This window comes from Adiantum capillus-veneris, chromosome 16 (assembly GCF_014529385.1).
Source record: "Adiantum capillus-veneris isolate H3 chromosome 16, ASM1452938v2, whole genome shotgun sequence".
NCBI classification, from domain to species: Eukaryota; Viridiplantae; Streptophyta; class Polypodiopsida; order Polypodiales; family Pteridaceae; genus Adiantum; species Adiantum capillus-veneris.
The window spans coordinates 145,907,295-145,931,271 of NC_140946.1; the positions used below are offsets into that span (position 1 = coordinate 145,907,295).

Here is a 23,977-nt window from a genome sequence, read left to right on the forward strand (position 1 = left end):
AGACTCTCCTAGTGTATAGCTGCCACAGATCCTGTCTCAATACCAAGTTCCTCTCACTGCGAGAGAGGTGAATATATGGTGAGTGGGGGTCGTACTGGAATGGTGGTAGGCTCTCCATGTCAAGACCGTGTCCCTCAAACCATGCTCTGACCTGTGAGTACCATGCTCTCTAATGCCCACTCTCTGATAGCTGTATAGCTGCCTCAAATGCTCTACGAGTAAGTCTGTCAGGAGGTAGCTCTCTCATCCTTTGGAGGAAGCAGACTGTCTGGAATAGTGCCTCTACAACCATAGGTGGTGTGGCGAGCTCGGCTCTAATAATGTCATGTGGCACTGTCTTCTTGCTGCGGAGCAAGCGTGAGATCATACATACCTGTGGCCTCTCAAGCTGTGTCCACTGGTCAGCTGTCAATCCTGGTGCCCATACTGCCGCCGAGTACATCAGGGCCGGGGTGACTAAGGTGTCGAAAAGCCACCCCTTCGTGCGGGGCTCCTCAAAGTGTGCCTGGTGGCACCTCCGCTCTAGCATGGTCAGAGCTGCATATCCTCGGGTGAGCCTGTCAGCAGCAGCCTGCCTCATAGTGAAGGGTCCTGGTAGGCTGGTGAATGTGATGCCAAGGTAGACATAGGAGGTGACTACATCAACCTGTCCTCCTGCTGCTGTGAAGGTGGCAGCGCTCCTCACTGCACTGGATGTGTGAAAGATCATGACCTTGGTTTTGCCAAGGTTCACAGTCAACCCCCTGTGTGTGTTGAATTCGTCCAAGGCCTCAAGATGGCGTTGCAAGCCCTCGGGTGACTCTGAAATCAACACAATATCATCGGCATATAACATGATGTGGACCGGAGTACCTGCCAAGTCGCTCCCCTCTCCCCCTGCTCGCAGTATGTAGTCGGAGATCTCGTCGATGTAGAGCCCAAAGAGTGTCGAGGAGAGTGGGCATCCTTGCTTAACACCAATGGTGCTAGCAATGGTCTCTGAAAAACCGCCTGGGCAACGAACCCGACCCGTCACCCTCTCGTAGAGAGTATATATGGCCCAAATCATCTCTGTTGGTACCCCAATGCTGTGAAGGCGCTGGAAGAGTCTCTCGCGTGGGACTGTGTCAAAGGCCTTGCGGAAATCCACAAAGCAGCAGTAAAGCCTCTTCTTCCACGCCTTTGCCCCATCAATGAGGCAGCGCAGAACGAAGATGTGATCAGTGGTGGAGAAAGCTCGTCTGAAACCTGCCTGGCCTGGAGCTCGTAAACCCTCGGTCTCTGCGTAGCGGCTGAGCTGTGCCTCAAGTACTGCTCCATATAGCTTGGCCATCGTGTGGCCAATCATGAGAGAGAGAGAGAGAGAGAGAGAGAGAGATGAAATGTTATAATAACGTCTTCAAAAGGCCAAATGACCTATGAGACCAATCTGTTACAAAATAGTGAATCTGATACCATGTCTGGATACAAAAGAACTAGAGCAAAGATACTACTACTACGATCCATCCTCATCTGCACTCTAGATGTCAAGAGAGTATGGCTTGAATCCTCTGTTGTAGTCTACGTCGATGCAGTGTAGCACCTCTCCTCAATCGTGGTCGTATGGATCTTTGTAGCTTCAGTGCTTGGTCGATACGAGTGTCGGTACTGGTCGAATGAGTGTGGGCCGGGCTGTGCAGTGATGGATGCTCCTCTGGCTATCCCATATCTAATGAAGAGAAATATGTTATCTGTTTCTAGGATTGTCTCTCTCTAGCTCTCCCCAATAAAGTGTCTATATATGTGTAACTCAAGTAGACATATCCAACTCATGACCCTAGAGAAAGGACCAAAACCCTCTTTGAATAGGCAGTGGAAACGGCCCCGTATCTCATAGTACACTATGCAATGACATATGTAATGTAGCTCTGTCTCTGGCTCTAGCTGGCATAAGCAGCATATCTTGCTGTCTGTTGGTATTCCTCTGAATCTACCAATCTCAATCTCAAGCTGATGTGAGGATGTGCGTATCTGACCAATGGCACGCCGCAAACTATGAGACATGTGTGTCCATGTAGCTGAGTCGAATCACAAACCCATCTCCTGTGAGGTGGACAAAATGCTCTCTATAGAAAGCTATCTTGTTGCCCAACTCTTGTGGAGGCTCTATCCATGTCCTTTTGGTATCCACCTGGATCAGGTCTTGACGAATGAGTCTAGTAATCTCCACCCATGTACGAGACATCGAGGGTGCCTGAAGAGAGTGCAGGAAAGGGGTCAGTCTGAAGCCATAAGTCTGAAACCATGATGTCATTTGTGCATACCAGCATGAAGTGTCCCCCTGAAGAGCTAACTGTCTGGAAGACTCAAGGGCCAGTCTAGCATATCTGTCTCTAGTAGTATCCCACAAGCTGTGCACAAGGGAGACTGATCCGGTAAGCACCTCAATCTCCATAGGAGGGGCAACTAGCTCTGCTCGAATGATAGCATGGGGTACAAAGGCCTTGCCTCAGATCAGTCGAGAGATCATAGATACCAAGGGCGTCTCCATACGTCTCCAATAATCCCGGTCTACAGAACGTCCCCATATTTGCACCCCATACAACATAGCTGAGGCTAATAAAGTATCAAAGAGCGATAACTTCCTCTCCAAGCCTCCCAAGGCCACATAAGCTCTAGTCAGTCTAGTCTCTACTGCTCTCCCAAAGAAAACCTCAGCCCAATGAAGAAAACCCCAAGGTAAGTATATGCATCACTATACTCTACAATTTCCTCACCATATGTGAAAGTCAGTGTTGATCTCCTGATCCACTGTGGTGTGGTGTTAAACACCTTAACCTTGCTTTTACGAAGGTTTACTGTCACAAGACGGGCACCTTGTGCCAATAGAAAAGAACAAACTGAACAACTCTAAGCACTTCAAATAACAACTAAACTAAAAAAGATGCATGACACGAGTCGAAGAGTGGCGATGTTCCACCCCAAGAGAGCACTGGCCCCAAATGTTGGCGCCCCTTTCGGTATTTCTTTATTTTTGGTGATTCGCAAAGTACACAGCCAGGGAGCACCTCCTCTGCGCGCTGAAGAGTGTCTGAGAGGGCTCCCAAGGCTCATATTTAAAGGCCCAAAGCCTAAAAGCATCAAATATGAAAAGTTGACCACAATAAAACACTTTCCTACAATTTCAAGATTTTCCTAAAAATCCGCCGTGAACTGCGCAACGTTCGTACAGGTACCATGTCATCATATTTAACTGTGCAAAAGTCTTCTGAGTGTGTTCTACTTTATTTTTTGAGCCTTTATGTCACTTGGGCCCCATCGGACAGGGTCCCGTAGGGTCGTGGGAACTCTTATTTACAAATAGGCCACTCGTAAAGACTTTGTAAGTCTGTAAAACTTCTTCTTCTTCTTCTGGTACTGCTTCTTCTTAGGGTTTTGGCCCCTTGGCCAGAATCTGAAGGTTGGCTCCATTCTTCATTGGCTTGACACGTCAGTTTGTGACATCCCCCCTTCTTGGAAGAAAATAATCGTCCGCGATTACAACATATCATCAAAACAACTGAAGTTAGCTCAAAAATTTCCGAGGGGCAATCAGTTTGCTCTTTTTTTTTTTTGTTAAGGAGTTGGCTTCTCCTTTCGGCTCTTTTGAGCTTCTCCTTTCGTCCAGATCGGAACTCTTGATATTCCGGCGTAGTAAAATTAGCCATTACACCTAGACCGCCCTGATCTTCCACGGGTGTCTTGATGCACTAAAGTTACTTACCCAGGCAATCTCAACCAATTAGGAATATTCAGTGGTTCGCACATCACAATGCAACACAAATGCTCACATAGGCATGTTACAAGACATAGAAACATAAAGCCGCCGATGAACACTCCCCCCGCAAGTAACCATCTAGGTCCGGGCCATGAGCTGTTTAACGACTCCCTCATCACTCCTCTCGCAATAATTTAAAAAGGTCCCCGCTATGAGATATAGAGGCCTTTTACAACCAAACGCCCCCTAGACCGCACCCTACGTCGTTTGGAGGTGCTAACATTAACCTCTGCTCAGACTTCTTAATACTCCCCCCGTAAATAACCACATGGGTCCCGGCCATGAGTAACAACAACAATACTCAATACTCCCCCCGTAAATAACCACAAGGGTCAGGGCCATGCGTAAGCACAGCACTTTTCAATCATTCAATACTCCCCCCACAAATAACCACAAGGGTCTGAACCATAAGCATGAACAAGCATTCTCAAACATCATTCCTCGCTACTCCACCCGGGACTAAAATCACCAATCATTGAAACCAGTATTAAAACCAAAGTCAAACAATTCAAATCGGCACCAAGACAGGTTCAAAACAGATACCATCCATTTCAAACAAATTCCAAACAAGTTCTCAAACAAAACTCAAACTTAAAAAGCAATCTCAACATTAGCCGAGCTCGAAAAGTCGACAGACTTTCCATCCAAAAACCTGTACCAAAAAAATTAGGGTTAAGTTCCTTCCATAAGGTCGTAGCTGACCGCACCATGGTCCATAAGCTCTTGGACAGACAGTGTTCTTGTGGCGGTGATAGTAGTCCCAGGCATAGCAGTCACACCGAACCTCCAAGGTTATCAACAAGAGACAGCTGCTGACGGATTTCAAGAAATTTCAAGTTGTAATCTGCTAGGGTTCCATGGCAAGCATTTTAGGATACCCCACTATGCCAAAAGTTGCACTCTAAAGGAAGATGTCAAAAACCATACAACTTCGAGCAAAAATTTTCCTTGAACGCTTGCCAAGTCCTTGGAGTGTGCGGCTTGGTAGCTAGACATCAACATCTGCATGTCACGTGACACATCCCAACCATATGTATCCGTGGACAAGCTACACCACAGCAGGGTTCAGTCAGTCCGTCAGTCTAGATTTAGCAGTGTTCTGGCACTTTTGTGAGTCTATTCGTAGACCGTGCATGCCAGTCACTTAGCGTAGATGCATATCCTCCGGTTGCACACAGCATGATCATCTAAATTCCCATCAGAATCCATTAGCATCAATTAGGGAAATTTTCCAGTGCCTTTAGCCTATTTTCCTATTTATTGGTTATTTTCACTTAAATGACTTTCCAACAAAAGTAGGTAGGGCAATTTTGCTAAGTTAATATATAAGCAAACCCAAGTTAGCACTTTCTGGCAGAAGAGGCAGCAGGAGCTTCTCGCTCAACAGGCAACTTCTCAGCAGGACCCCCCCCAGCCTTAGATCCATCACCACCATCTCCCCATACCTAGCGTTTTTCTCCCACAGCAATAGCATCGCCATCAAGTCCATTGGCTTGGCGTTTTCAGGCGACAACCCCACTCAACCTTAGCGGTTTGGGATCTTTAAGCATCTGCATGATCAGCGTTTTCTTCAACAATTCAGCAAACTACTAATGCTAACAACTGCTGCCCATTGCAGCGTTTTCAGCATGGAATAGACCCCCAAGACCAGCGTTTTTCAGCAGGTACAAACAGTCCATAAACGCAGCCTGACAGGTCCAACTTCTCAGCGTTATTGCTCTTAGCATGACCCCGACAACTCAGCTATTTTCAGCCATTAAAAACAGTAAGAAACGGTCATTTTCAGCCACGAAGACAACCCCGAATTCAGCCCTAGAAGATCACAGATTTCAGCCTTAGCCATCGTCATCACCGTCGTTGTCATCGACATAGTCTCATTGCATCAGTCCATTGCATACGCATTGTACACCTTTGTGCAATCAAAGTAGATCACTCTCGCCGACGAGAGTGGGGCCTTCGGAGGAGGGTTTTACAACCTCTCGGTGTTGTATCTCTTCTCTCTCCTTCTCTCAGTCTCATTCACTTGCACGCACAATATCCACTCACTTTGTTCGTGATCATAGCACTCTCCATACGACGGAAAGCTCTCTCTTTCCATAAGAACTAAAAGGAACCTGAGCAATAAAGATCACTAATCTTGAGAAAATAGAAACATTCATTCCGCTGTACCTTACATTGGTATCAGAGCTTTGGAAGTGTTCTGCATTACTCAAGGAAAGAACCACAAGAACCACAAGAATTCTTTTTTGCTTGTTGAGGTCGCACGAACCCAAGTTTACTTGGGCGTGGCGATTCCTAATCGTGTTTTGTTGAAGAGTGACAGGAATCCCAAGAAAGAAGGGCTTGTCCAGCCTCCCCTTGTGTCTCTTTTCACTCATTGAGAGCGGACCGTGCACTTAGCGGCCGGCCAATCGACGTGAGGTGGGAAAAAGCAACCTTGGTGTGAGCGCAAGGCCGCCAAGGGGTGCGCCCGTAGAAAAGGGTAGAACGCGGGTGAAGAGAAGATCCTTCTCCAACACCATTTGCAAGCGAAAGAAAACCTCAAGAACCCCAAGAACCCAAGACCCTCAAGACTCAAGAACCTTAAGAACCTCAAGAACCCAAGATTCTCACGAATCAAGGACCTCAAGAACCTCAAGACCCTCAAGAACCCAAGTTCCTCGCGAGCTTAAGACCCCAAGATCCTAGTGCATGGTCGTCACCGTAAGCGGAATGGAAACTTCGCATTCAGGTAATGAGCATGAGAGAGGCGACGAAGGATTCTCCCCACCAGGAGATTTTTCCAACCCTCCCCCTTCGCCATCTACGCCACGAGTTGTCCTCACTCCTATGGAGATGATGGTCAAGACGATGTTGGACATGATGGCACAACAACAAGAAACGAATCGAGTTGCATTGGCACAACTCGCAAGCAAAGCAAACGAACAAGCAGCAAAGGACCGTGCACAAGAAGCCAAGGACCGTGAGCACGACGAAAGAAACGCAAGATTTGCCGCATCACAAGAAGAAAATCGTCTTGCTCTCGAACGCGAGCGCGCTGAACGAAACGAACGCAACGCAGAAAGGGACGCCGAGCGAGAAGCTCAAAGGGAGATTCGTAATCAAGAATTTATTTCCCAAGTCCTAGCCTCGAAGACGGAACCACCCAAAGATCGTGGGAGTTCGTCAAGTGGCGCAAGCCACGATGCGGATTCACACAACCCAGTCACAGAGAAGTTGACTTTTAGTAAGTATGACGGTAAGATGGATGCTACTGTTATTCATTCTTGGTTGTATCAATTTAATGCTTATTTGGCGACAACTAAGAAAACAGGCAATAGCAAAGTTTTGACGGCAGCTATATACCATGCCGATGATGCCATAAATTGGAACCAAGCATGGCAAGAGGCACAGCTAGCCGCGCACCTAGAGGCAGCCGACGATTTCACGCCCCTCTCTTTCAGTTGGGATTATTTCCAAGACATGCTCAAGGCGCGGTTTATGCCACCTCAATACCTTGCAGGATTGAAGGACGATTGGCAAGCTCTCAAGCAAAACGGAATGCCGGTTATATCTTTCTCTAATCGTATTTTGCAGCATGGCACTCAATTACGCAAATCGGATGCGAAGCGCAAGGAGGCAAGCGCAATGTTATGGTCGTACGTAGAGGCACCGTTTTGTCATATTGTTTGACCCAGGTAGTATGCATGATGTGATCAGTTCCTCTCTTGTTGAGAGAGCCCGCCTCGAAGTTAGTCCGAGGTCTCTGGCTTTCGTCCTGGTATGGACGCTCTCATCACGGAGGAGTGCCTTGATGTGTTGTTTGCAATTCAACAGACTGCCTTCACTAGAAGATTAGTTGTTTCTCCTCTTTCACGATGTGATATGATTTTAGGCATTCGATGGTTTCGTGATAATGACGCTCTCATGAAATTTTAGGCTAACACTATAACTCTCAATGCCGACAGTGATTCTTCTATTGTCATTCATGGAGAGGACATTGCTCCTTCTCCATCTCTCATTGCTAATATGCGGGACAAGGTTGAAAGGTTTCTGGATAAGGAGATTCTCTCAATCTCGTTTTCTCCACAGCATGACACACAGGACTTGCATGATTATGAGAAGCATGATGATTTGAAGGATAATGATTTGCATGATGATTTGGATGAAAAAGACAAGAATGATGAATTGCATGAAGTTGATGTGATTGTTCACAAGGATGATGTGTTAGTTGATGCTTTTTCTAGCGAAGCTAACCTCGTTGTAGAATTAATCAATTACCAAGAATCGATCTTGGCTTTCGAGTCGAGGTCCACAGATCCCCCACAAGACGATTCGATAGATCCCGAAGAGGCGATCTTGGCTCTCGAGCCTTGGTCCAAAGAACCCTCACAGGAAGTATTGTGTGTTCGCATGATTGATACGCACGCATTGTTCGAGTGTTTCATTCATGAAGGTTTCCTGTATTTTAATCAGCATCGTTATCTGATCCCTTTTCCTAGGCATGATATATTGTATGTTGAGCACGTTTCTCTCATGGATGAGCACGAATGTATGCGGATTGTTCATGAAAAGTTGAAAAGTTTATATGTCAGGAAGTCGCATTCCTTGTCTCTTCCTTGGCATGACACAGTTGTAGAGAGAGCACATAAAAGTATGAGCACCAACCATGGGCATTTCCATTGTGAATTGCCACATTTGATTGATTTCGATCGAATAGAAAAGATTCGACCTCATTGTTTGCATGTGTTTGATGAACCGGTTGTCACTCTGTCTCTATGTTCATCTACATTGCATACACAGTCTTTAGAGAAGACAAGATTTTTTTCCTTCACTTTACATGGAATTGGTATGTTCATCGTTTTGTGTTGGAGATGGTTTCAGGAATTTTCAGCCATGGAGATTCTTGAAGACGAAAGAAGTAGGACTCTAGACGAAGTTGAAGCATCAAAGGAGCCACAGAAGACTTTGAGTCGCTTTCAGCGCGGCCCAAAGAAGCAAGCGTTGCAGACCTTTATGAAGTTCAAGTACCGAACGACCCACACATCAGAGTGGGCCGGCGAAGACTCCCTTCCAGGACTCCGGATGTTGTTGGCAATCTCCCTCGACGCCATACAGTTCGGTACCAGTACCTCACTTTGAAAAGGAGGGGATGTCACGTGACACATCCCAACCCTATGTGTTCGTGGAGAAGCTACACCACAGCAGGATTCAGTCAGTCCGTCAATCTAGATTTAGCAATATTCTGGCACTTTTGTGAGTCTATTCGTAGACCATGCATGCCCAGTCACTTAGCATAGATGCATATCCTCCGGTTGCACACAGCATGATCCTCGGAATTCCCATCAAAATCCATTAGCATCAGTTAGGGGAATTTTCCAGTGCATTTAGCCTATTTTCCTATTTATTGGTTATTTTCACTTATTATTTTTAAGTGACTTTCCAACAAAAGTAGGTAGGCAATTTTGCTAAGTTAATATATAAGCAAACCCAAGTTAGCACTTTCTGGCAGAAGAGGCAGCAGGAGCTTCCCGCTCAACAGGAAACTTCTCAGCAGTACCCCCCTCAGCATTCGATCCATCGCTGGAATAGACCCCCAAAACCAGCGTTTTTCAGCAGGTACAAACAGTCCAAAAACGCAGCCTGACAGATCTAGCCTCTCAGCGTTTTTGCTCTTAGCATGACCCCGACAATATTTTCAGCCATTAAAAACAGCAAGAAACAGTCATTTTCAGCCACGAAGACAACCCCGAATTCAGCCCTAGAAGATCACAGATTTCAGCCTTAGCCGTCGTCATCACCGTCGTCCTCATCGGCAGTCTCATTGCATCAGTCCATTGCATACGCATTGTACACCTTTGTGCAATCAAAGTAGATCACTCTCGCCGACGAGAGTGGGGCCTTCGGAGGAGGGTTTTACAAACTCTCGGTGTCATATCTCTTTTCTCTCCTTCTCTCAGTCTCATTCACTTGCACGCACAATATCCACTCACTTTGTTCGTGATCATAGCACTCTCCATTAGACGGAAAGCTCTCTCTTTCCATCAGAACTAAAAGGAACCTTGAGCAATAAAGATCACTAATCTTGAGAAAATACAACATTCATTCCGATGCACCTTACACTACATGGCACTGCTTTTGAGAAAAAGAGTGACTGGAAACAAATCTTGGATCCTTCTCTTGCAAGTGATTTTTTTGGCTTAGGCGCTATAGGACATAAGCGATGAAGATGGGAGCGCGCCCGATGCGTGATGAAGTAAGGGTGGGAGTGGGGACCCGAAGATACGTCAAATAAAGTTCCAGTAGTCTCTGGTTTGCTCTGTCTGCTCTTTTGTAGGACCGGTATGCTTTCCAAAAAGCAAAGGCCCGATGCTTTGATAGCACTGTCACAACACGGGCACCACGTGCCAATAGAAAAGAGCAGACTGAACAACTATAAGCACTTTCAAACAACTGTTGGCGTCCCTTTTGGTATTTCTTTATTATTGCTGATTCGCAAAGTACAACAGCCGGGGAGCACCGCCTTTGCAATTTGCACGCTGAAGAGTGCCAGAGAGGGCCCCCAAGGCTCATATTTAAAGGTCCAAAGCCTAAAAGCATCAAATATGAAAAGCTGACCCCAAAAAAAACACTTTCCTAAAATTTCGGGATTTTCCTAAAACTCCGTCGCTAATTGGGGAACGTCTATACATGTGCCACATCATCATATTTTGTTGCGCGAAGTCTTCTGAGTGTGTTTTGCTTTATTTTTAATGCCTTTATGTCACTTGTATCCCATCAGACGGGGTCCAGTAAGTTGGTCCAAACTCTCCTTTAAAAATAGGCCACTCGTCAAGACTTTGTAAGTAAAACTTCCTCTATTGCTTCTTCTTATGGTTCGGCCCTTGGCCGGAATTTGAAGGTTGGCTCCGTTCTTCAGTGGCTTGACACGTGAGCAATTTGTGACATTTACAGACAATCCACTTTTCTCTGCAAAACTGTGTAATGCATTGAACTGTCGTTGCATACCCTCTCATGAGTCAGAGATCAACACAATATCATCACCATATAAAAACAATGGGATCCACATCACAGTCAGCTGGGCCTGGGCACCTCTATCACACTCTTTCAATGTGATCACACACCTCATCATTATACATACCAAATAGAGTAGGAGACAATGGGCAACCTTGTTTCACCTCAATGGTGGAGCGAACTAAATCAGGTATCCCCTCCGGGATAGGTACATGTCCCATCACTAATCTATATAGAGCCATAATCCCCAAGTTGAGTTATCAAAACTCCTACATAAAAGTGTACCTTTTTATGCTATGCATGTCATACCTAATCTTGAGATTGTAAGGGGTTATAGACACTACCAATATCTATTGGTAAGACCACCCCATAAGCAAAGTACCAACATAATCATCTATATACATAAAACGTGCTTCTATGATAGATATATGCACCTACACGAATCAAACCATGTGCACCCCGTATTATGTGCACCACCATCAAATCTGCACATCAATTGAACTCTCGATACCATGTCAAATGATTTGCGGAAATCCAAAAAGCTACAATAGATCCGTCTCCCATGTGACCCGCCCTCCTCAATGATAGCTTTGAGTGTCAGAATATGATCATGAGTGGAGAAACCCCTCTTAACACCAGCCAGCCCCTCTGCCCGTACACCCCACCCTCTGTCCAATTACAAAACAGCTACTCAAGAATGGATGCATACAACCGTGCCAATGTGTGTCCAACCATAATAGTGCGGTCATTCCCAGGCTCTATGGTATCACCTGCCTTGAAGATAGGCACAATAGTAGACAACCTCCAAATCTTAGGTAACCCCTCACACATGGCACGATTTAACAACACTGCAAGAACCTCTACCAGCATATCTCTAGCATATATAAAGTGCTCTCCTACTAGACCATCATCATCATATGCCTTGCAAGTCCTCATCCTGTCAATGGCTCTCTTTACCATCTTCATGATCAAGAAGGTGCTCGTAGGTGGGCATGGCTCTGTAAGATCTAGAAGGGACTATGTCGCATACAAGCCCCACACATCTGGAGAAGTAATCACTGGGTAGGGGAGTGCTCATGAAAGAATCGACATGCCTCTCCTTAGTCTCTACTCACAAACAACTGATACAAGTCTCGCTCCATCTGGGCCAAGTAAGCTCGTTTCTTCCGTCACACAAGGCGTCGAGAAGCAACCCAAGACTCTCTGTAAGTGATGACTCCTAAAGAAGATGTTCTGAAGTTGGGCTCTCATCTCTCTGCAACCTGAATTCAAGGTTGATTTGAATGCTACTTTCAAGATGAAATACTTGGGGCTTTTGCATCATTATTTGGGCATACACTTTACACAATGTGATGGTGGTATTTCCTTGTGTCAAACAAGCTACATAGAAACATTACTATGTAAGTTTGGACTTGAGGACTGCAAACCTATTGCTACACCCATGGAAAAAAGGTTAAAATTGAGTCCTCATGATTCTAGTGATCTTGTTGATGTCACTCTTTGCTATTGGATGCCTTATTTATGTATGCAATATGAGGTTCGATATTTAGTTTGGAGTCTGACAGGTCATAAGATTTATACATAGCCCACGGTCTAAGCATTGGCAGCCTGTCAATATGATTTTTCACTACTTTTACATCTTAGCATGTCCTCATCATACCAACTATTATTGGGCATGCTCCCACAATGTCGCCTCCGGCCCTCCTGTTGAGTATGTGGGTATGCCTCTGATGCTGCACCATGCAGTCTCTCAGTCAGTAAATTGGTGCACTACTCCGTTGAGAGGCCACGACCAGCTGTGCATAGATGGCTATAGATCTCCTCTCTATAAATCGAGTCAATCTTTGGTGTAAATGTATAACAGGTATGTGCCCTGCCTCCCAATATCTGAGTTCTACTATACTGAAATGAAACGGACAATGTCAAAAGAGCATGATCCACTGCTACGCCCATTGATCCACTGCTACGCCCACTGGTCTAGCTCCCATTATGAAATCCTGAATACAAGGAATAAAGCTCGGTTGTGCCATAACACACACACACACACACACACACACACACAGAGCCTGCCGACGTCCATGACACGAGTGTGTTTTTTTTTTCTCGAGAAGAAGATCCTTCTATTAGTTAATAAAACTGCCCATATGAATATAACCATCTCTACTAGAGAGGGCTACATCCACCATAAGGAGAGACTCTGCCAATGAAAAAACAGCATATATATAATGAGGGCTAAATCAGGAGATGGGAGGAGGGAAAAGCCACACACGTGGACGGTAGTGCCATCTTGGCTCACACCGGATCATGGTGAAGAAAGGCCCTGGGTGCCAGAGTCGAATGAATGCCTCTTTGCGCTCCCGCATGCGGTCGGAGCTGCCCTAAAGTCTCTCGAACTGTCCCCTGAGAGTATGGATCAACTCCAGCCAAAAATCTCAAACAGTCTCCGTTGGTGGCACAAGGCGAGCCTCGAAGATGCAGAAGCAAGGGGTAAAAGGCTGTCTAGGCTCAGTCCAAAGTAATTTAGACCCCTCACTACACTTATAAGTCAGTGGGTACTAGGAAATTAACTCAAAAGAGGCAAAGGAACACTTGGAAGCCCCAGATAATTTTGCCAAGTAGAGCTGAAGAGGAGGCATCCAAAATGAGAGAGGAGACTAATTTGACAAATAAGTGAACTATTGTGTGTGTCAGTAGTGGGTGCAGGTGATCACAGCGTTAATGGAAAGCTTGCCTTTTCCCTTGTCCTATGCAGCGCGATGATTCTGCTCTCGTGCATCTCTCTCCCCCTTTGAATATAAAAATGGAATGCTTCACTCGAGGGCTTTTCATCTATATGTTCAGCTATGTGGGTTCATGCGCGATTGCCGAGGCAAGAGCCTCTTGCACACGTACTTGATTAGCTAGTTGCTAATCCCCCGCACGTACAGGTGAATCTGGAGAGATTTCATGCGAGAAATCTCGTTCGATTCAAAGGGTAAGTAGCCCTACAGGTGCGGGAGCTCGAGGGCTTGCTGGGATGCAGCCGGCAAGCGAAACAGAGCCCAAAGCAAAAAAACACAGCCTGCTGTGTATTTTTGCAGGTTTAGATCCCTAATACCCCCCACACCATTGGGGAAGCGTTGGGATCACTATACAGGTGATCGGATGCATTTTCGGGGCAGAAAACAAAAAATTCATCAAGCTACAGATTCTCGCTAGGTTCGTGACATTTGGTTGGAGATGGTTCCTACACTCGGGGTTCAGTTTGTGTCACAAAATGATGACGTGGCATGACCACCCCCAGATAGAGCGGCTGACGTGGCAGGAGACTGTACAAAATCCAGAACTTCACGTTGACTGCTGACGCGGCAAACCGTACGAAATCCCGAAATCTTCACGTTGACTGCCTGCTGACGTGGCAGACCGTACGAAATCTCGGAATCTGCATTGGTTGATGACGTGGGAGACTGTATGGATTTCCGCAAATTGCGTTGACTGGTTTTCGCAGTTTTTGGGACCAATTGCTTTCAGGACTACTTTGCTTTTGAGTTAAGAGGCTTTTGGAGCTCTATTTTTGGGGCCGCCCAAGTAACAGTAAATAAACCCTTTGGGGCCTCACTCTTCAGAGCATCTGGACGCAGAGTCTAAGAGCGAAGGACCCCTCGGGTGTTGTACTTTGCCAAGCATTAATAAAATAAAGAAATACCGAAAGGGGCAGCAAGTTTTGGCGCCAACACCTCTGGGCACGGAATTACGCTCGGCCGTGTCGACTCAAATTTTAAGTTGTTACGTATTTTAAGTGATTATCTCGTGCAATGCAAACTCCACAAGAGGTAAGTTACTTCGCTCCTTTGTCACATGTTGCCTCAATGGAATAAAGTCACTAATTTCTTTTTGAGATTTCACGTGTTGACAGTATTCTATTTATTGACTTTATGTAAAGAAGTACTTTGAAATGGGAATTCCTAAAATGAATCTATTACATGTGCTCTCTTATATATGTATTGTTTCAGTGCATGTCTGAAAGACTGTTGTCTTGTTCACCAAAGGGATGATGTGGATATGATAGTAACAAGACCAAGACATCCGTCAGAGATCAACGCGGTCTGAGTGTGATTATCAGATAAGTTACAATGATCACAATTCTCATTTAAGATCTCGACGGGGATAGTGATGTAAATGTTCAATGATTGTTGTCTTCGTGCAAGTGCTGGATATATGTGGTCCAGTATGTCAGTTCTTAGAGTCAATGTCTCCTGAACTAGTTTTTGTCCTACGTCTTTTTTTGTAGCCGTAATCGAGGGAAATTACAATTGTTCCAAGAGGAGGTATGTCACAAAGTGATAACATGGCATGGCCTAAGAAAGAGAGACCGGTCACAAAAGGGAGAATCCTACTGAAGCAAGCAACAAAAAAAGTTCTCCAACTTATGGAATCTTGCCGACTGGCCTAAATCCATTTAAAAAGTTGTTCCAACTTACTATACCCTGGCCAATGGGCCTAAAACTATTAAATAAAGCAGGACACCCAAATTGTGTGTAAATTGATGACATGGCAGGATGTACCGACTTCCTCGATTTGTGGCGCAAATCACGTTGACATGCTGACGTGGCACACCGTACGGAAAGCCCAAGAGGGCGCTAGCTTTTGGTTTCCATATGCTTTCAGACTATCTTCTCTTCATGCACTGCTCTTGGCCAACCCTTTATAAGAATTCCTGGGCCTCTTTTCCAGCAGATTTGCTTGGGAGCACAGAGGAGAGAGTTGACCATCGGATAATGTACTTGTTGAAGCATTCATAATAAAGATTGATGATTACTCCAGGCATGTATGGGTGCATCCGCTTAAAGCTAAGTCTGAAGTGTTCATGTGCTTTAAGTAATTTTTGTATTGGCTAAAACTGTCTCGAACTGCACTATAGGAACCCTCCATTTAGATCGAGGGGTGGAGTATATGTCTCATGAGTTTAATGCATTTCTCGTTGATTGTGGGATAAACACCAATGTACATTGTCGTATACACCTCAACAAAATGGTGTTGCTCAAAGGAAAAATAGGTCACTTCCGGAGATGGCGAAGAGTCAATGTTTGCCACATTTGTTTTGTTTTGAGGCTATCATGTGTGCTACAAAAGCTTTTTAGTCTATGTCTCCTTATGAAGCATGGCATGATAAGAAGCCATCTATTGATCACATGCGCGTTTTTGGTTTTTTAGCTTATGCTTTGGTGCCACAAACACAGTGCAAAAAATTGAATGATAAGTCTATTAAATGCATTTTTGTTGGTTACAATATTGAAAGTAAAGGCAAAAAGGGGCATCACTCTTTGGGGACAGTACTTCTACGGGCGGAACTCCGTCATGCTATGCCGTCTCTCTTAGTTTTGGTTCATTTCTCTCATGTATATTGCAATAGATCTTTGGCTTGGGAGCACTATGGAGAGAGTTGACCCTTGAATATTGTACTTGTTGAAGCCTTCATAATAAAGAAATACCAAAAAGGGGCGCCAGTCTTTGGGTCAATACTTATGGGAACGGAACTCCACCATGCTATGTCGTCTCTCTCTCAGTTTTGGTTCATTTCTCTCGTGTATGTTGCACTAGAGCTTTGGCTTGGGTGCTTACAAACAAATGGTGAGAAGGTTGTCTCGATCTTTTTTCCTCAATCCACCCCATACCTCTTGAATAATGTTTTTGGCTTGCAACAAGTGTAAGGGATCAGTGCGAAGTAGAGACGTAAGGAATGCATTACTTGCATTCGTGGGAAGCAACATCGAGAATCTATTCAAAGGCTTGCTACATGCCAAGCCATTGCCATATTGAAGTTGGTTCACACCAACCTTTGTGGACCTATGTAGACACCTTCCCTTGGCAAGGCTCTTTATTTCATGTTATTGGTGGATGAGTTGAGCCGCTTTACTTGGGTATACTTTCTACAGCAAAAGAACGAGGCATTTAGCCTTGTCAAGAATTGGCGTACTCTTTGTGGAGAAGGAAAGCAATCAAGTGTGGAAGACTATTCGATCGGACAAAGGCGAGGAGTTTACCTCCAATGCTTTCATTCAGTTTGGTGTGGACCATGGCATCAAGCAAGAGCTTACGACGAATACGGGATCACCTTCAGAGAATGGAGTTGTGGAGCGGAAGAATAGGACAGAGGTAGAAATGGCACAGACCATGCTTGAGTATCAAGACTTGCTGAAGTCCTTATCAGCAAAGGCAATTGTGACGGCAGTTCATACCATAAACCGATCTCCAACGTCTCTAATCCCTAAGGAAGACCCCATTTGAAGCCTAATTTGGTAAGAAGCCCAACGTCTCCTACTTTCGAATTTTTGGGAGCGATGCCTATGTCCATGTCTCGAAAGAGGGGAAGTTTGAAGTCCCGGAGAATGATATTTGTCGACTACAACTCTCTTTCTGAGGGATATCAACTTTATGATCAAGAGAAGAAGGATATTGTACTAAGCCGTGATATTGTCTTTGAGAATTTTACCTTCAAAGGGGGCTTCTGCTCCCAAGTCTTCCACGACTATCCCTGATTTGCCGACACTTGGAGACACTGATTTTGATTTTCCTCAAGTGATGTACCCCCTTCTCCTACCTATATTCCTCACGCTTCGAAGGAGGATGCACCCATTCTAGATGATCCAAATGATAGTGGTTCTCATCATAGTGCAGAGTTAGACCCAGATATACCGATAGCTCCTCCCCCAGGGAGCAAGACCGACAAGTTACCGAAGTGGCTATCCAAGACTTTGCGAGATTCAGCAACTTCAGATTTTCCACCCAATTGGCATGAATCCAATACTGCACGGCGATCTCAGCGACTTCGTGTTGCTCAGGTGGATGGGACTCCCCTACAGGTGAACTATGCGTTACAATGATCAAGGACGGAGATCCTCTTACAGTTTAGAAGGCACTTTCACAGCCAAAGTGGAAGTTGGTCATGCAGAGAGAACTTGATTCCATCAAGAAGAACAACACTTGAGTGTTGGTTTTGTGGCCTGCCAAGCGGAAATTGATTGGTGTCAAATAGGTTTACAAGACCAAGGACAAATCTGATGGTTCTTTGGACAAGCACACGGCAAGAATAGTTGCCAAAGGTTTTTCACAGAAACCAGGTGTAGACTATGACAAGACCTTTGCATCGAACGCAAGGATGGCGACCATTCGGATAATTTTTGCCCTTGCTGCCTTATTTAGGTGGCCAGTTTTTCATATGAATGTTGTTCTGACATTTCTCAATGGTGATCTAGAGGAGTAGGTTTATGTGGAGCAACCTCTAGGGTTCGCGGATCCAGACTTCGCACACATCATTTCTAGGTTTCTCAAGCCCCTCTATGGCTTAAAGCAATCCCCTCAAGCCTAGTACCAAAAAAATGATTCATTCTTCCTACGACAATCCTTTCAACGATCTTCTGCTGACTCGGACTTATACATTTACCATGAGAGAGGATTGGTGACACTTGTTATGCTCTGTGTGGATGATCTTGTGATTACAGGTAGCCATGTTATGCACATCCGCACTACTAAGGAAACCTTGGCAAAGGAGTTTGAGATTACACATATTGGCTTGCTTTATCATTTTCTTGGATTGAACGTATCGCAGACAGAGGGGGGCACCTTCCTCTCCCTGGAGCGCTATATCCAAGAATTGTTGAAAGCATTTGGTGTGACCGAGTCCACACCTATCTTAACTACCATGGATCCCAATCAAAATTTGTCACAATTTGATCTCTCTGTCACAAGACGGGCACCACGTGACAATAGAAAAGAACAGACTGAACAGACTTTTAGCACATTAATAACAACTAAACTGAGAGAGAGAGAGAGACGACACGCAACACAAAGTGGCGGAATTCCACCCAAGAGAGTATTGGCCCAAAACTTGGCGCCCCTTTTGGTATTTCTTCATATTGCATCAACACAGTACAACACCTCTCCAGGAAGCATGCCAAGAGCCCATGGCCTCATATTTAAAGGCCCTAGGCCCCAAAAGCAGTTTACATGAAACGCCTTCAAACTCAAAAGCATTTGGTCCAAAAGCAATGCCCAAAAGCTGCCAACGTAAGTCACGGAATTCCATACAACTGCCACGACAACAGGCAACGCAAAACTCGGAAATCCGTACAGTCTGCGACATCATCATATCAGCGCGAAATCAGGAAATCCGAAAAATCTGCCACATAAGCATGCCAACGTGAATTGTGGAAATCTACTACTACTACTACTTCTTCTGTTGCTTTTGCTTCTTCTAGGGTTTAGGCCTCTCGGCCGTGATCTGAAGGTTGGCTCTACTCTTCACTGACTTGACACGTCAGCACTCTGTGACATTTCCCCTTCTTGAAAGAGAGTAATCGTCCGCAATTACAGCATATCTACAAAACAACTCAAGTTAGCTTTTGAAAAAACTTCCGAGGGTCATTCCGAGCGACAATCAGTTTGCTATTTTTTTTTGTTAAGGAGTTGGCTTGTCCTGTCGGCTCTTTTGATCAAGGAGTTGGCTTCTCCTTTCGCCCAGATCGGAACTCTTGACATTCCGGCGTAAAATTAGCCATCACACCCAGACCGCATTGATCTTCCGCGAGGTGTCTTCATGCACTAAAATTGCATACCCAAGCAATCTCATCGAATTAGGAATATTCAGTGGTTGCTACATCACAATGCAATACAAATGCTCACATATGCATGTTACAAGACATAGAAACATAAATCCGCCGATGAACTCTCCCCCCGCAAATAACCATCCAGGTCCGAGCCATGAGTTGTTCAACGACTCCCTCATCACTCCTCCCGCAAATAATCTAAAAAGGTCCCGGCCATGAGATATAGAGGCCTTTTACAACCAAACACCCACCAGACTACAGCTTGCCTCATTTGGAGGTACTGGCTCAAAACAAATCTGGATCCTTCTCTTGCTAGTGATCTTTATGGCTTATGCCTTGTTAGACATGAGTAGTGAAGACGAGAGAGCACCCGATGCGCGATGAAGTAAGAGAAGGAGTGGCTAATGAGTCTAGGGTCGGAACACGAAGCTAAAATTTCCAATGGGCTTTGAAAGTGCGATCTTGCTCTATCTCCTCTTTGGTACGACCGGTATGGTTTTAGAAAAGCACACGCCTGATGCTCTGATACCACTGTCACAAGACTCGCACCACGTGCCAATAGAAAAGAACAAACTGAACAAACTTTGAGCACTTCAATAACAACCGAACTAAGAGAGAGAGAGAGAGAGACGACACGCAACACGGAGTGGCAGAATTCCACCCCGTAGAGAATTGGCCCCAAACCTTGGCACCCCTTTCGATATTTCTTTATATTGCATCAACACAATACCAGCTGGTACTCCAGACTCTGCACCTTCTCCAGAAAGCATGCCAAAGAATGAGCCCATGGCCTCATATTTAAAGGCCCTAGTCCCCCAAAAGCAATTTACATGAAAAGCCTTCAAACTCAGAAGCATCGGGTCCAAAAGCTGTGAGTGTAAATTACAGAATTCCGTACAACTGTCACGTCAGCAGTCTACGCAAAACGCGGAAATCAGTAGTCTGCCACGTCATCATATCAGCTCGAAATCATGAAATCCGTATAATCTGCCACTTAAGCATGCCAGCGTGAATTGCGGAAATCTGCTACTGCTTCTTCTGTTGCTTTTGCTTCTTCTAGGGTTTAGGCCCCTTGGCCGTGATCTGAATGTTGGCTCTACTCTTCACTAGCTTGACACTCAACAGTTTGTGACACTCCCCCTTGAAGCAAATGCTACACACTACCGGAAATTGGTTGGTTCTCTCATTTGGGTACTCAACACCCGATTTGATGTCAGTTTCCTCGTGGGACTTCTCAGTTCTTTCATGCACAAACCCACCAGGTCACCTTTGAAGCACGCTCTTCAAACCCTGGGTATTTGAAGGCGACCAAGTCATTACGTATTCACTATGCGACTGGAGGTTCAGACTCCGAGATCATTATACAAGAATGCAGTGATTCACATTGGGGTAGAGATCCAGATGGACGACGGTCGACTACAAGTTATACCTTTTCTTTTGTCTCAGAAGCATGGGCTTCGCGCAACAGATGACCATTATGTATTGAGACAACCAGAGTTGTATAGCCATTGTGAGAAACCCTGTGTTCCATGCTCGAACCAAGCATATAGAGATAAAGTACCATTTTGTTTGTGAAAAAACCAAGCATGGCTCTATCGGAGTAGAGTACATCTCGACTTTGGATAACCCTGTTGTCATCTTCACCAAACCTCATCCACAGGCAACATTATCCTCTCATGCCAACTCCCTTGGACTCGTTTCCCGTCCAACAAAGTGAGGTTTTCATGCTTGCATAGCATAGCATATAGAGATTAACACAATAAAAACCACTTTTCCAAAAAAGAATATTACTACTTATCAGGCTTTCATACAGCTGTGACCACCACGGTCTTTCTTCACGGTGGGCCAGGGCATTCAGTGGCATTATTGGCCATCTCCATGGCTATTTCCTCGGAGCATTATAAGCAAGTATAAGTATCGAAACCCTTGTGCAAAAAAGACTCCAATTTCCATATCAATGACCACCACTATCGAAACTTATGTCAAAAAGGCTCCAATTTCACCATAAATGACCACCACTATTAGGCCAGCATCAGACTCTACCCCTATTCACTGTAGAATAGAAGATAACACCGTTCTTGAAGCACGCAAGATGAAGAGAAACAACACCCAGACACCATCTCTTGGTAAGGGATGCAAGACTGGTTATAAGAGTGCTCCCAGCCCTATTCACTGTAGAATAGAAGATAACACCGTTCTTGAAGCACGTAAGATGAAGAGAAACAACACCCAGACACCATCTCTTGGTAAGGGATGCAAGACTGGTTATAAGAGTGCTCCCATAGGACCATCTACAAGAAATACATGCAATCCTCTGCTAACAAACAAATGATCTATGGCACTAACACCCTATCCTGCTTCTACAAGGTGCACCTCAACCTACCAAGCTTTCCCTTCATTTGCAAATCCCAAATATCTTACAAAGTATGCAAATATATGCAATTCTACTTAGTATCTTCATTAGAGATTTTTCTTTTGTTCAAAGAGTGTTTAACTCCAAACTTAAGTTCCATCAGCAATGTTACACCCAGACTCCGACTGTAAATATCAACCGATAAATGAGCCGAAGTCAAATATAAGATTGTGAAAAGTATAAAAGAAATACTCACCTTTTGTTCTGAATTCATTTTCAAGAATTTCCTCAAGTCAGGGTTTGTCAAAGTTTGAAAGACAAAGCCCAGGGATGGAAATCCTGCACCCAATTACACAAATTTGGATTATCTTTTGGAAGCTGGATTCACAGGGTTCCTAGTTAAGAATTTTGTATTACTAAAGATAATAGAAGCATAATTTTATCACTAAGGCTAAAAATTAATGATCATGCATGTGCGATTCAGCCAAACTTGTCGCAACCCATCAGCTGCAATAGCATATGCAATCATAGATCTAGAATACATAATGACCTCAGAGAACTGTGAAAGTAACAAAAATGTTAGGTAAACCACCACATGAGACACACATGCGTATGAAATGAAAAAATATGTGAACCGAGTCAGGAATGACTCCTTGCAGCTCATCAAGAGAGCAGTATTATCATACAAACTTAAATTCTCTGTCAATCTCCTACATGCATTTACTTATCAAATGAGCTATGCTCCTCAAGAAGGGGAAAAAAGAATCAGTCAACAAAGAAGGAAGAGAGAACGATGTTATCAACATGAGAGAGAGAGAGAGAGAGAGAGAGAGAGAGAAATGTTATGAAATGTTATATTAGCGTCTTCAAAAGGCCAAAGTGACCTATGAGACCAGAAAGCTACAATGTGGTGGATCTGATACAAAGTCAGAGTAACAAGATGACAAAATGACAAAATAAAATACTACGGAATCCTAAACTGCTAGGTGTGAACTAAGCAGCTAGCTGGGATAGCTAGATCACAAGAGATCTAGCGTCGGTCGCTGGTGGATCTCATCAATCTCCTCCATGGTGAGTAGTCTGACAGGGCGTCGTGCATGTCGGGCCAAAGTGATCCGAATCCTCTGATGCAGCCTCCGTCGATGTTGTGTAGTCCTTCGCAGTCGTCGGCGTCTGGATCTCCCCAACTTGGTCGCTCGGTCGATCAGTGTGCCTCTGGTGTGAGGCGACGAGCTCTGCTGTGGTAGTAGCTCCTCCGGGTGTCCAGTGGCATCTCTGAAGAAGTCTGTGATCTGTCTCTGAGACTGGTTAGCCTCTCCTCTCATCAAGCTCTCTCTATGTCTGCGCAGCTCCAGCAGAAGAAGCTAAAAAAAAAGAGAATTTTTAACGTCGTGGGAAAGTATCCCGAGAGACCTCAAAGATCTATCCAACGAGAGTTGAACTCAAGACTTGTTATTCAAGAGGGAAATGGCATAACCAATCTACCACACTTGGGTGATAGAAAGGTTATACCATTTTCGACTTCCTATTAACACACACACACACACACACACACACACACACACACACACACACACATACACACACGAGAAGACGAGAATTTTTCACGTCGTCGGAAATATCCCAAGAGACATCAAAGATCTATCCGACGAGAGTTGAACTCAAGACTTGTTATTCAAGAGAGAGAATGATATGAAATGAAATGAAATGTTATATTAATGTCTGCTAAAGGCCAAAATGACCTACGAGACAAAAGAGTTACATCATGACCTATGAGACCAAAGAGTTACATCATGGTGAATCTGATACAAGGTCTAAATAAAAAGAAAGAAAGAAACTAAACAGAAACACGACTAGGGTTGTAAAAGGTGGGTATCAAGAGCCTGAGGGGTACATATAAAAAGGTGGGTGTGTATCTCAAAGAACAGATACAAAATGGTGGACATGTGTGTATCGGAATCCGAAGATGGCTCGCATTGGTCGGTACATGATCGTGTCGATGTCCTCTGTCATGAGAGTCAACACAAGGTCTCTCCCATGTCTCACCAATATAGATCTGATCCTTTGCTGCAACCTCCTCCATTGATGGGAGCATCCCCTCATCCTGGGCCTCCTGAATCTCTCCCCTTGTTCTGTTGATCGATCACTCAATATACCTTTGTTAGTGATATATCATGTATTTCTCCTCTTTGGTCGGTCTCGTCTCTGCTCAATCTCTAGATGGAAGAACGTTGTGATCTCGCTCTAGGTGTCTCCTGGTTTGTGAGCCTC

At 44.8% G+C, this 23,977-nt stretch overlaps 1 protein-coding gene across 1 annotated transcript in view; it reads right to left on the reverse strand.

Annotated features, from left to right (window-relative positions):
• Positions 1-23,977, reverse strand: part of LOC147440021 (protease Do-like 9) — a 214,468-nt gene that overhangs the window by 59,728 nt on the left and 130,763 nt on the right. Inside the window, exon 12 of the mRNA XM_086485715.1 lies at positions 21,963-22,045. Coding sequence (XP_086341841.1) covers positions 21,963-22,045 — 83 coding nt within the window. The remainder of the gene's footprint in view (positions 1-21,962; positions 22,046-23,977) is intronic.